This window comes from Hyaena hyaena, unplaced genomic scaffold (genome assembly GCF_003009895.1).
Source record: "Hyaena hyaena isolate Hyena2069 unplaced genomic scaffold, ASM300989v1 scaffold_161, whole genome shotgun sequence".
Classification (NCBI taxonomy): Eukaryota; Metazoa; Chordata; class Mammalia; order Carnivora; family Hyaenidae; genus Hyaena; species Hyaena hyaena.
The window spans coordinates 402549-417201 of NW_024080792.1; the positions used below are offsets into that span (position 1 = coordinate 402549).

At 38.9% G+C, this 14653-nt stretch overlaps 1 protein-coding gene across 1 annotated transcript in view; it reads left to right on the forward strand.

Moving 5' to 3' along the window:
- PTPRZ1 (protein tyrosine phosphatase receptor type Z1) overlaps positions 1-14653 on the forward strand; it is a 188667-nt gene that overhangs the window by 100291 nt on the left and 73723 nt on the right. Inside the window, exons 3-6 of the mRNA XM_039239659.1 lie at positions 2026-2205; positions 4675-4826; positions 8394-8489; positions 8982-9048. Coding sequence (XP_039095590.1) covers positions 2026-2205; positions 4675-4826; positions 8394-8489; positions 8982-9048 — 495 coding nt within the window. The remainder of the gene's footprint in view (positions 1-2025; positions 2206-4674; positions 4827-8393; positions 8490-8981; positions 9049-14653) is intronic.

Sequence of the window (14653 nt, forward strand, 5' to 3'; positions counted from 1 at the left end):
GATCCAATGCCTCAGGCGGGAGTTCTGCCTCGGTGGTTGTGGGGAGGAGAGTGATGGTGCTCCAGTCCCTTCTTGAAGCAAGCGCTGCTCCTCGCTGCATTAAACATTTTAAGCAGTTCACAGAGGGTCTTATTGATTCATGGGACAGTTTCTCTGCTTTTGCACCGACATTAGTAAAACAAGCAGTGTTTTCTTATCCGAGTCCCTGTTCTTTACACTGAAATTAACATATCATTACTCAAATCATTAAAGCTGTCTTAGAAGCCAAAATATGCATCGCTGTGCATATTTAAAGCATATTGTATTCCAGCACTCTCTAGGAATAGAGCTAGATTTTAAAATAAAGTTAAGTTCTCAGCACCTATTGATTTTGGTAGATGCCTCACTAGGACATGAATCACCTAATTTCTGGCTAAACAGGCCATTTCACGGTATGACTAATGATTATTTCTTTCTGGGGCTAAATTATGCAAAGTTCACTTTGTCACATTATGAGAGCTTTGCATGGAAGTCAAAATCTTCTCTGATGCCTTCATCACAAAAACAAGATGGCATAGACTAGGGTGCACGGAGGGTATGTTTACGTATAGTTTCCCTAAACACCAATCATGTAAGCTCCTGGCTTTACCCATACTTATTTTTTTCTTAAAAATGTATTTATTTATTTATTTTGAAAGAGAGTGTGTGAGCAGAGGATGACAGGCAGAGAGAGAGAGAGAGAGAGAGAGAGAGAGAGAGTTCCAAGCAGGCTCTGCACTGTCAGCACAGAGCTGGATGTGGGGCTCAATCTCAGGAACCGAACAGCAAGATCATGACGTATGACCGGAGCCAAAATCCAAAGGATGCTCAACCTGGAAGCCCACAAGGCGCCCCTCCCCTGTACTCATTTCTGAAAAATAAAGCATTTGAAAGGAGATAAACTGAAAACCCTGCTCTTTCTTGGGCTGGCTGCAGAAATGTAGAAAGAGAAAAGTTGATGATCTTTAAATAGAACATAACTGTTCTTGGTGCTGCTCAGGCTCTCGCTACGGTAACGTCCAGTGGAATAAGTTTATGAGAGATGGTTCACAGTTTTGGGGAGGGGTGAAATAAAGGCAGCACAGGACAGTTTTGCTTTAGAGGACTGCTCACTCTGTGGAACAGGTGGAAATTCACTTCAGTGTAGGCAAAATCTTTATAGAAAGTCTGCTTTCCGTTTCTCATTGTTAAGCAATAAAACCTGCTAGACTTTATGACCAAAAAAAAAAAAAAAAAGTGACAGAGAGGAGATATTTCAAGGAAAGCATGTGATTATGTTTTTATACATCAGACCCTGAGCAGATGAAAATTAAACCAGATGACTCAGCAGCAGGGGTGACAGACAGAAGGTCTAAAGAGAACTACCCCATGGAGAGTGCTGAGGAAGTCCGAATTTAGCACCTGTCATCGGGACATCTTTCAACCTGGAACCCAGGCTTGGACTGACTACCTGACATGGCAGTTAGGCCTTCTGTTGATTTGAAAGAGAATGATGGCTAAGCAAAGCCACTGTTGAATATTGAACTTGATGTGGCTATTGTATAGGCTTCTTTTCTTTTTTTTTATTTTTTTTTTATTTTTTTATTTTTTTAATATTTTTATTTATTTCTAGGAGAGAGAGAGACAGCGTGAGCAGGGGAGGGTCAGAGAGAGAGGGAAACACAGACTCTGAAATAGGCTCCAGGCTCTGAGCTGGCAGTCAGCACAGAGCCCGATGCGGGGCTCGAACCCACGAACCGCAAGATCATGACCTAAGCGAAAGTCGGACGCTTAACCGACTAAGCCACCCAGGAGCCCCTGTATAGGCTTCTTTTCATCGTGTACCGCAAGAAAGCCCAGAATCCACAGCCAGGCATAATTGTTCTATGAACTGACTCCAAGAGACTCCCAATTTTTTCCTACTATTGTATCTCTTTTTATATACTGTATTAATTACTTTATAATATAAAACTTAGCTTTTGCATAGTAATTTAAGAAACTAATTTCTTACTCTTTCCCTTCTCTTAGGAGCCCTGAATCAAAAAAACTGGGGAAAGAAATATCCAACATGTAGTAGCCCCAAGCAGTCTCCTATCAATATTGATGAAGATCTTACCCAAGTCAATGTGAATCTTAAGAAACTTAAATTTCAGGGTTGGGATAAAACATCTCTGGAAAACACATTCATTCATAACACTGGGAAGACAGGTAAAATTGTTTGCATTTTGTTTGTGACTTTAATATGCTTATTAGGCTTAGAGTATGTCAGTTTCATTTTATTTTCATTTTCTTCATTTTATTTTATTTCATCTTCTTTGTAGAAAGTATAATGTACTGTAAATGCATGGAAACTATATAGGTAGAAGAAACCAAATAGAACACGGTAAATTGGAAGTTTACATAACATTTTGATGTGTACAAAAAATAAATTGAGCAAAGTCATCACATCACGTTCTGCAAAAATAGAAAAAGAATTGATGCCTCCACCAGAAGAAATGATAAAGATAACACAGTATATAAATTATGTAACTTAATAATTCCATCGCTGGTTAATTACTTAGTTAATCAGAATTTCCTTTTCTTGGACACTCTGTTTGCTTATGTCTACTCAGCTTCACGCTACATTGAATATTGGGATACAAAAAAGCAACCAACTATAATTTACTTTTAAGAAAAGAAATTAGTAAAAAAAAAAAAAAAAAAAAGAAAGAAAATTAGTAGCACTTCTAGATAGAAATTTTAAAATTATATACTATCTTTAGGAAGCACTCTTTAAATGCTTTTTTTAAAGACTGTTCTTTTTTCTAAACATGCAAAATATAATACCATGAAAAATTGCAGTAAACAATAGAGACAAACTAGTTTTCGAAGTGAATAGCCTTCCTTTTCTGATATTATATTTAAAACAAAATTGTATGTATATCAGAAGCTATATAAAAACAAACATACAAGAAAAAAAATATTCTAAATTATAATTGTAGCTATGTTGGGGTGGATTTATCATTAGTGAATTTTTCTCTATTCTTGATATTTTGATAATGCAATTATTTGAATGTAGTAATTTAAGTTTAAGTCCCATAAGGGTAAGAATTTTTCTATATCAGTTCCTGATATGTGATAAGATATATGATAAGCATTCAGTAGGTGTTTCTTAATGAATAATTACTAAAATTATTATATAAGATATTAATTAAATACATAAAAGCATATGGTCCCAAATCTTGACATTTTCATTACTAGGTTTGAAGACTGTTACAAAGAAGTAGAACATGTAGCTTCTTCTTTCTTTTCCTTTTTTTTTTTAAGATTTCATTTTTAAGTATTCTGTACACCCGATGTAAGGCTCAAACTCATAACCCTGAAGCCAAGAGTAACATGCTCTACCAACTGAGCCAGCCAGGCACCCCTGCTCTAATATTCTTACTTACCTGTGGCCAACCCACTTGATCTTTAGAGACACACTTTTTTTTTTTAATATTTATTTATTTATGAGAAAAAGAGTGTGAGTAGGGGAGGGGCAGAGAGAGAGGGAGACACAGAATCTGCAGCAGGCTCCAGGCTCCGAGCTGTCAGCACACAGAGCCTGATGTGGAGCTTGAACTCACGAACTATGAGATCATGACCTGGGCTGAAGTTGGACTGAGCCACCCAGGCACCCCTAGAGCCACACTTTTTAAGTGTGGAACCTTTAGCAAGTTATTTGAACTGTCTGTGATTCAGTTTCCTTATCTGTAAAATAAGAACTGTAATGGTATTTCCTTCCTTCATTGTGTGAGGTTGTGTAAAAATCAGATGTTTAACACATGTAAAGTACTCAGTGTAATGCATAGCACATTGTAAATGATATATATAAAATGTTGAGCATTATTGATAGTGTTCTTGTTGTTGTTGTTATTATTATTAATACTGGAAGTTTATATCTGTAGCTCACAGGCCAAGATGTTGGACTTGGTTCCAAATGCAGACATTGGTTTCTGCCTCATGGAACAAAGACTATTTAAATCTGATTGAGAGACATTAAAATCTTACATAAGGGTCTCAAAAGAATCATTAACCTTCAGACCATTTGTAAAATGTGGAACTCAAATAGGAAGAGTTTAGGATTCTTAGTTGCTACTCAGGGTTCAAACATCAGATGGCTAAACCCCCTTCGATGGGAATGGACTTCCCACCTTCCTTGCCACAGCATAGGACAGAAGTTCTGGAGCCTGATGAAGCCTGATACGATGCTTGCTTGCAGGGAGTAGAAAGAGCTAAAAATGAGAAGGTGGGGGGCCACTCCCCAGAGAAGACTTTTCTTCTCCACTCCTCTGTTCCTTCTCCCTTTTCTCTGTCCCCTCACTACCATAAAATGCCTTAGGAAAGCAGAGCCCTGGGGAAATGGCAATCTCAGGACACCAAAGGGACAGGGCAGATGGACTGGCTGTCTTCTGCTATTAGAGTCCTACAGTGGTTAAGGTCTTTGCTTTAGTTTGTATTTGTGGCAATAAGATACAATAAGTATATTTTGGACAGTAGCAAGTTCAGCTTCTAAATGGTGACTGAATTGTTTAATTTATCAAAAAATGATTCTCTTAATGTACATCTGATAGGAAAAAAATTAGTCGAAATTTGTAATTTTGCTTTTTGGAAACATAAATGCAATTTTGTGCGTGTGTGTGGCTTTTTTTTTTTAAGTGGAAATTAATCTCACTAATGACTACCGGCTCAGTGGAGGAGTTTCAGACATGGTGTTCAAAGCAAGCAAGATAACTTTTCACTGGGGAAAATGCAATATGTCTTCTGATGGATCGGAACATAGTTTAGAAGGACAAAAATTTCCACTTGAGGTAAGTCACTGGTTCCACTGGTTCCTAGTTCATTTTCCAAAATCATTGAGATTTTAACATATAATTCGATTAATTTATAATCAGATTTTATCATTTGTACTGTTATATTTTGTCTGCTTAGTTAATATCTGCCTTCCTCACTAGAGGAAGCTCAATCACACTCACATTGATTTTCTACTTCCTGGCAAGCAGGGGTGCCACACTGTAGATGACCAACAAATGTTGATGTGTAAATGAATAAATAAATTTCCTTCCATACCTCAGAATAAAAAATGGGGGAAATTTTATCAATTTACTGGAGAATCAAAGACATGTAAAATAAAATGAGAACATTTTCAGCTAAATAAATATAATTTTCATAATGGGTATGCAGGGGCGCCTGGGTGGCTCAGTTGGTTAAGCCTCCGACTTGGGCTCAGGTCATGATCTCACGGTTCGTGGGTTCGAGCCCCATGTTGGGCTCTGTGCTGACAGCTAGCTCAGAGCCTGGAGCCTACTTCAGATTCTGCATCTCTCTCTCTCTCCCTCTCTCTCTGGCCCTCCCCTGCTCATGCTGTCTGTCTCTCTCAGAAATAAATAAAACATTAAAAAAATTAAAAAAATAATGGGTGTGCAGTAAAATGAACACTTTCATACATGTCTGGAGAGAGTATAAATTGGTAGACTAGGAAGCAGCTCGCTTCTTTTTATCCAGAACTTTGAAAGGTTTTATTTTTAAGTTTATTTATTTAAGCAATCCCTATGCCCAAAGTGGGGCTTGAATTCACAACCCCAAGGTCAAGAGCCGCATAGACTACTGACTGAGCCAGCCAGGTGCCTCTCTACCTGGAATTTTAAATGTTTCAATCCCAATACCTACAATTTCCACTTGTAACAGTTTAATCTAAAAAGTAAAGCCAGGGGCGCCCAGGTGGCTTAGTCGGTTAAGCGTCCGACTTTCGCCCAGGTCATGATCTCGCGGTTCGTGGGTTCGAGCCCCGCGTCGGGCTCTGTGCTGACTGCCAGCTCAGAGCCTGGAGCCTGTTTCAGAGTCTGTGACTCCCTCTCTCTCTGGCCCTCCCCTGCTCATGCTGTCTCTCTCTCTCTCCTAGAAATAAATAAAACATTAAAAAAATAATAAAAATAAAAAAATAAAAAGTAAAGCCATACTCAAAAATGTATGTGCAAAGGTTTATTGACAGTAACAAAAAGGTGAAAGAGAAGGAAATGATTAAATACATTATGATGTTGTATTACAGATCTTATAAAAATCATGCGTTTGAATGATTTATTTACACAAAAAAAAGGTTCATTGTAAGATACAATGCATTTTTCTTTTTTAAGATATTAATGCTTTTTAAAAGCAGAATATAAAATAGTATGTACAATATTATTACTCTGATTTTGTAAAACATGAAAACTAATTAAATAGTGACTGAGGGCCCAGACTCTGAGTCATATGACTAGGTTAGAATACTGACTTCACCATTTAGATATGAGTTATAGACACGACTTTGTACAAATATTTAATTTACCTAAGTTTCATGTCTCCCCTGAAAAATTGATATAAGAGTAGTAGCACCTGCCTTATGAAGTTATTACAAAGATTAAATAAGAAAAGGAATTATGACTGTTGTAAAAATAACTGAGGGAAACCCAGAAGACACAAGCAGGGATTTTCCCTGGGTGCCTTTGCTTTTCTCCTTTAAAATTCCCATATTTCTAAAATTACTTACAATGTAACTATATTACTTTTATGGTCAAAATAGTTATTGATAGTAAAAATAAGATGAGTAAATTGTCTCTTGAAGGACTCAAAATATTTTACTTTGGATAAGCACATTCTAATTCATCGCTTATAAGTTCGTGTTTTTCAAATATATTAAATATCCTTAAGGAAAAGCACAGTCATCAAAGTTGGTTTGTCGAAGAAATGAAAGTCCATTTATTAAACACATAACATTCTCACTTTGGATTAGCTCTGTCACTACACTGCTTATTTAGAGCAAAGCAGAAACTCAAGAAAGACCCTAACAGCAACGAAAGCCCTGAACCAGCAAAATAAATGGTATAGAATCTGTGCATTAAACCTCAAATATTTGTCTTATTTAGAATGCCCTTGAGTTGCCTCTCAGATGGCTTGTTTGTTTGTTACTTGTCTCTTTTAAACTCTCTCCATGTAATTGTGCAAGCAGGGAAACCCAGAGCATCCTTGACTTAGTCTTTTTTTTCCTGGTTTCTTGCATCCTACAATGAAGTTTTCTCATTTTCTTCTTCCTATGTGATGTGGGAGGGCAGAAGAAAGCTCAAACCACCTGTCTCTAGTCTTTTTTTTTTTAATTTTTTAAAATGTTTATTTGTCTTAGAGGGGGGGGAAGAGAGAGAGGGAGAGAACATGCACACAAAGAGAGGGGGACAGAGAGAGAGGGAGAGAGAAGATCCCAAGCAGGCCCCATGACATGGAGCCCCGACTCAGGACTACATCTCAGAAACTGTGAGATCGTGACCTGAGCCGAAATCAAGAGTTGGCCATTCAAAATACTTAACCAGTTGAGCCACCGAGGTGCCCCTCCCTCTTTCTAGTCTTAATCTTTTCTACTCTTCACCATCTTCCTTCCAGCCCTCCTGCCCCCCAAGCCCTGTTAGGTGAAGTTGGGATTCTCTGTTGCTCCCCGGAGCAAAGGGCTGGGACCGCCTTACAGCTGTGCCTGGTGTGGCTGCCGCCTGCCCCTCCTTTTCATCTGTCAGTTTGTAAGCTTTCATCCTACAGGAGTCAGGTGAACCTGACTCGGTCTAACTAGTTAGACTCCTCAAAGGCTTTGTGGTCACGACCCAAGGCAGCACCACTGCCATCCTTCACCCCATACCTGCTGTCTCTCCAGTGATAGCCCTAACCAAGCAGTAGTCTTCATAGAGTCTTTCTGTTCTTCCCTGAATTATTCTTCCAAACTAGCTAAGTTACCTGATTTCTAAGCTCATGATATGGGGAACACCCAATTATAAGTGAGAGTAGAGGCCGTTGTCCACAAACACAGGGGTTGAAGTGGAAATTAACAAGGAAGATCACCTGACAGCAGGAGAGGACACTTAAAACGAAGAACTTAAAATTCTTCTGGTATTTTGTATGTAGAAGCAGAAAGTCCTTGAGAGTTCACTATCATAGTATGATAATGTCCAAAAAAGGTAACCCAGACCATCAGGAAAGGCACATCCAGTCAAGAGAGAATGAAATGATATTCCAAAGAATTCCAGCAAAATAGGTAAAGTAACATTTGATAATTTATTCCATACGATGATTGTTCTAGGGTATTATTACCTCAGTATTCCCTAGTAATCTCAAGGTGGTCATTTCCATCCTAGATATATCTAACTGTGTTTCTTTCCTCACTGAAAAATGAGAAGTGAGAATAAATGCAGTTGTATATGCATGTAATTGATAAAATATCTTGAAACTATAGAGAGTATCGAATTATACAGTTTACAGAATTTTTCAAATAGGATATTGAGTCGGGAAACCATTTTATTGTCTCTTTGGTAACTTTTATGATGTCTTTGTATATAATAAAGCTGTCATTGTTACCTTTACAGATGCAAATCTACTGCTTTGATGCAGACCGATTTTCAAGTTTTGAGGAAGCGGTAAAAGGAAAAGGGAAGTTAAGAGCTTTATCCATTTTATTTGAGGTAATCATTATACATCGATTTAACACTACCTTAATCCCTTAATCGCATGAAATAATTGATGTGACATTTCAAAGCGTGCTTTTTAACAAATAGAAGAGCTTGCAAGTGGGATGCCAACTGGCAGAACGCCTTGACTGAGGTGTTTAGAAAGGGACTCTTGCATTCATTAACGGGGTGCATCACTACCAGGGGGGGAACCCGTTCAGGGAGTGCACAGATTCGCCTGTGTGTGTGTGTTTGCAAAGCATCATAGTGATAGAGCAGTGACTGTGAATCAACATTTTAAAGTGTACTTTTCTCAGTGGAAAATTGAAAAAGCAACTGGTGTTTTGTTTGTTTTATCTGTTTTTATCTTGCTGTGAAAAAAAGAAAGTATGCATTTGGAGGACTTACTTTTGGATACCTAAAATGGATTTCACGTACCTTTTCATTTTATTGAAGAGCTAATCAAATATTTTATCCCACTCTTAGAATGTCATTCTTCTTTAATAGATTGGAATAGAAGAAAATTTGGATTACAAAGCAATTATTGATGGAGTCGAGAGAGTTAGCCGTTTTGGTAAGCTATTTGGAGAAATCTCTTAATTCCAGATTCTACTTTGGATGCATATGAATTTTTATAGTATTACAAAGGTCACTTGTTCCAAAAGGAAGAAGGAAAGACCTTTTCAAAGAGGAGCAATCTTCCCATTCTCACTTGATGATTTATACGTGTCTCACTAAAGAACATTTTATCCGAATTTTTTGTCATATAAAAATCACAAGATGTTAATATAAGGAGGAAGTTAAAGTTTTCTAATTTTATTCTTGAAAATAATCTAATTACGTCATGCATTTAAAATGTATTTATCTATTCTGTCTGCCTTGTACATTTGGTAAAGACTCTAACTTATAATCTGAAACCAGCTAGTGTTATAAAAATCATGTTTTAAAGTGAAAAGACAGTTGTTACTCAAGTACAGATTTATTCCCTGGTTGTTTCCTTGATGGGTCCTTTGTTTTACCAGTATGACAGGGGTTTTGGAAGAAGGCAAACACTTACCTAGAAAAAGACGCCGTATGCTTGCTTCATTGTTCTGCCTGCTAGCTCATGCATCTTGTCATTTGTCACAGCAAATGCTTGTAACAACATCAGCACGACAGCAAACCAGTTATTATTGCTATTGTATTTTTAGGAAGCATCCAGATACAAGGGATTAATGCTGTCCTGAGTTATCAACAAAATAAGGATTATTCCTCTCTGGGAAGCTGCAAAATCTTGAAACCAGGAACAGAATTCATATAGATCCTTTTTGAAAGCAAGAGCTGGGCCTAGGATTGATTCATCTTTGTCAGTCACATGTGAGGACCTTAAGTGACAGAACTTTTCAGAAGTCAGGAATATGTGAACTCACGCAGTGCAGCTTTCATTGGTTTTGGGGTTTGGTTTTTGTGTGTGTGTGAAAGGTGCAGTCAGATGCAAGATGAAGTTATCTCCTTCCATCCACCGACATTGCAAAATTCAATGTTGAATGCCATAAGCCACACTTAATTTTTCCCTCATTTAGTCAGAAAGTGGATTCTATCCAGACTGAAAGAAGGCAGCACCTTCGAATTCCTGCACTGAACTCGGAATGTCCCCAGGCCTTATGTCAGCCTGTGGGGCCAACAAGAGTGATGTTCACACTGGGTTGTTAGTCCTAACTTGTGTCGCTGCGGTGTTTTGGCCTCTTTTTCTGGACAATTCTTCAGTTATTTCCAGGGCTCTAGAAGGGTCATGTGAGGATCATATGAGCGTAAGAACCTGTTTGCTCATGTTCTGTGGCTAAGATTTCCTTTTCAGTATTTATTATCCATCAGCCATTGAGGGGGGTGCTTCGTCACAGCCACATAACAGCTTCCTTGAGAAGATGGATTCCCAGCAGCACTATTCTGGCCGTATCCTGGCTCGTAATGCGGAAGCAGAACTGATAGTCTCTCCGACTGCCTGGAGACACATCCTAATCTGCCCTCCATTACTCTATTTTCTTTCTCTCTACCCTGCTACTTGTGCACTGACTTCTTCTCCCCTCTTTAACCGAAAAATAAAATCCTCTGTGTGCGTCACCTCACCCGCCAGATACATAATATTTCCATATATTCGGCAAAGACACCTAAGCTAATACAGCTGGTAAGTGGTAGAGCCAGAATCTCGATCCAGCTCTGTCCACAAAGCTTGTTCCACTATACTGTGGAGATTTGTATCAGTTACGTTTTAGGACATGTATGAAACATGTCAGTTTGATTTGAATGGTTATTAGATATGATCTGTACAAGCTAAATAAGTTAAGTCCTCCTAAAGGTAAATGGATTCTATTTTGAGACCTCTTAGATTAAATCTATTTCCGAGTCTAGAAAACCCCCATGCCCAATAGACGGGAGGCTCCCCAATACTGGCTCTGAGCCATGGCTGCTGAGAACCTAGAGGACTGAAGGCAGCGCTTTTTTGTGGACAGTGACTCTGGAACTGAAGCTCAACTCCTAAATCCTGCTCCATATTCCTTATATAACGTTGGTTATTCAAGAAACAACACTTTCAACCATCATTGAGATTATAAACTCTATCTTATTCCAATGCGGGCTGAAGATTCATTTCCTATATTCCTCCCTAAAGGACAAACCCATTTCCTTTTCCTTCCCTCATTCCTACCTTTCTTTCTTCCCCTTCCTTCCACCATACCTGCTCTACGTCAGGCATTGTTCTACCCTTGGAGGGAGAGACAGAGGGGGAGACTGCATCAATTTACGAAGATAGCATATTAATATTCCCCAAGCAGACCCCACAAAAAGACAGAAGTGTTGGTTGAGCTCTTCCAAAATGCAAAGGAAGGGACACACCCCAGGTAACATCATCAGTGACTTTCAAGTGGGAGTTGTCATTAGAATGGCTTGTGGTGCTTTCTTAATCACAAATTCAGCCCAGGAATTTGTATATTGAAAAGTCCTCTGCAAGCCGTGTTGACATGGCACCATCTTACTGTCCTAAGTAGTAAGAGTTGGTTTTAAATTTGTAATGTCCTTCCCCAGTGCATGACCCTGTTGTGGTCTTTATCTCCTAATCTCTCTCCCTACTCATCTTCCGCCTCTTACTATTGACTTCCTATAGATCGGATTGATTGGTTAATCACCAGTATGTGCTTAAATGAATAATGATAGAATGAATGATCACAAATACAACAAAATTGACTCAGCTGTGATTCTCACTTGTGTTAACAATAATGAAGTGATTCAGATGAAGCACCTGTTTTTGCTAGGCACATACTCAAAAAATGGCCTTATTCCAGTTTTCTCAAAAGATGGTTGTCTAATTGAAAACCTCTGGGGCGCCTGGATAGCTCAGTGGGTTGAGAGTCCCACTGACTCATGTCATGATTTCACGGTTAGTGACTTCTAGCCCCACGTCGGGCTCTGTGCTGACAGCTCAGAGCCTGAAGCCTCTTCGGATTCTGTGTGTGTGTCTCTCTCTGCTCTTCCCCCACTCATGCTCTGTGTCTCTCTCTCTCAAAAATAAATGAACATTAAAAAAGAAGAAGAAGAAAGAAAACCTCTACTGTAATTGAAGTCCTGTGATATCCAAGACAGAAATTTAGGACATGGATGTAAATAACATTTTTTAAAAGTTTATTTATTTATTGAGGGGGGGCGGCAGAGAGAGAGAGAGAGAATCCCAAGCCCTCTCTGTGCTGTCAGCACAGAGCCCAGTGCGGGGCTCAAACCCTCAAATCATGTGATCATGAGCTGAGCCCAAACCGAGAGTGAGGTGCTTATGCAACAGTTAGCATTTCAAGAAAATTCTCTGTTTCACCATCCCTATTCAGATCTCCCTTCTTTTCTTCCTTTTCTGGCCTGTGGCTCTCCTGGTGTCATTTCATTTCCCACCTAATTTAGCAGTGAGTCAGTGTTTGGCTCCTTACTTAATTAGTATTCTGCACATCCACATTTGCACAGAACATTTGTAAGATAAATTTCACCTTCAGCAGAAAAAAAGAAACAATTGTAGCCCATGATGATTAAGAAGGAGGTTATTTACTCAAAACAGTTTTCAGAGATTAAAAGCATAATTCTGAAAGTGGGAAACATTCACATATTAAAAATATTTTCCTCAGTTTCAGAGAACTTGAATCCAAGTCTAAATTCTCATCATCTCATCTTAATATTAGAGAAGAAGATTATTAATTAACCCATTAAACCAAGCATAACTTGAATTTTCTAACAGATTAAAACTAGATTTAGGTATCTGTTCAGCCAAGCAGATTTTCATTTCTAACAGTCGGTCTTAAATTCATAATGGAAGCAGTTATCTATAACTTTACTGATTACCACATCTCTCCTTCTTTAAAAAGTTTCTGGATTGTAGAAAAATTAGCATTCAGTAATTTAATTTTTAAATGGAATTTTTTTTTCTTTGAGGCTTTCTGTATATGTCTGGTCTTCACAGAGTTTAGAGACAGAATAAATTATTTAAAAAATCTAGATCGGTCATTTTATTTTATAATGTGGAAAGTGGGTTCAAAATCCTAACATCTTGCAAAGCCTTCACTCTGCTTTGGGTTTTCATTGGTGGTTGCATGTTGGAATCAGCTGCGGATGCCGTCTTGAAAATCCAGATGCCCTATTGCTAGAGATGTAAGTTAAAGTGGGCTAGGGTGGGGTCTGCAATACTAGTACTTTTTTAAAGTTCCGCAGATTATTCGAATAAAGGGTGAAACTGTTCCCAGGCTCTAGATTGTGGAATTCCTCAGTTCTCATCTTCTCAAAGCATTTAGTCCAAAGACCTGATAGACAGTTAATGTAGCAAAGGCTTTTTTTTTTTTTTAAAGCAAAAAGTGATAGATAGTACACTCCAGAGACAGAGGAGCCGGCTGACCCAAGGATGGATGGCAACGCGCCATTGTGTTTCTCATTGTGTTCCTTTATGGGGAGTTACTTGTTCCCTTCCCTCCCATCTTCTCGTTATCGCTTTACTCTTGGAACTGCCTTGGTTTCCTCCCTTACAACTTTTCCTGCAAGTTTGTCTTAGTCATTGTCCCTGAGTGCCCAAGTGCAACCCATGGCGGGGTGGGCCCTGACCGCAATGCTAGTGATATTTTAATGATATTATAATAGCCTCAAGGTTGCTAGCGGACAGGGTCTTTCTTAAGTGCGCATGCTCCAAAGTGAAGGCCGTCCCTGCTGCACCTATCTTCTGCTTATAGGTCTGTGCTGTACCGCAAAAGGGCTTGGTCTGAGGGAGATGGGGTGGACTCTGGGTGGAGACCTTGTGGTTTCTGGCAATTGCCCATCGTCATTCTCCTACTCCCCCCTCCTGTCTTATCTAACTGCCTAGTCTGACAAAACTACTGCTCTGCACTGTGCCACCTCACTATGACTGGTTTCGGGAGCTACTTCTTAATGACCTAAGTCTACTAGAAAGAACAGAGGGCATGTATACATTGGGTTAGATAGTTAGGATGGGATAGGAAGCTAGACACTGATCTCACTGGTAAGCAGATTGCTGCCTATATGAGCGAGGGCTGGTACGCAGAGAGCTGAATGGCTATTGACAAGTGCCGTTGGAAAGGTCCAAAAGCAAAAATGGGATGATCACAGGGACAGATATAATTGGATTGTTTGAGAGTCGTAAGGCCAGATGTACCTCTTAGGAAAGCTCTATGAAATTTGGTTTTTTTATTATGTTTTTTTGTAATTTATTTATTTTTGAGAGAGAGAGTTAGTGAGGGAAGGGCAGAGAGAGAGGGAGACGCAGAATCTGAAAGAGGCTCCAGGCTCTGAGCTGTCAGTACAGAACCCGATGCGGGGTTTGAACCTGAGAACCCATGAGATCATGACCTGAGCCAAAGTCAGATGCTTAACCAATTGAGCCACCCAGGCGGCCCTGCCAAATTCTTAATAGGATTGTATATGCACACACACACACACACACACACACACACTCACACATATACACACATATATGTATATACTTTACACTCTTTGTTTTACCATTTATTTCCTTAATAGTGACTATTGATAAATAGATAAATAAATATTGATAAATAGATCTTAATTATCATGTGCTAAAATTTATCATTTTCCCCTTTATAATTAACACTTTTTGTGTGCCATTTCAGGAACCTCAGCCTACCCTAAGGTTATAAAGAGCATTT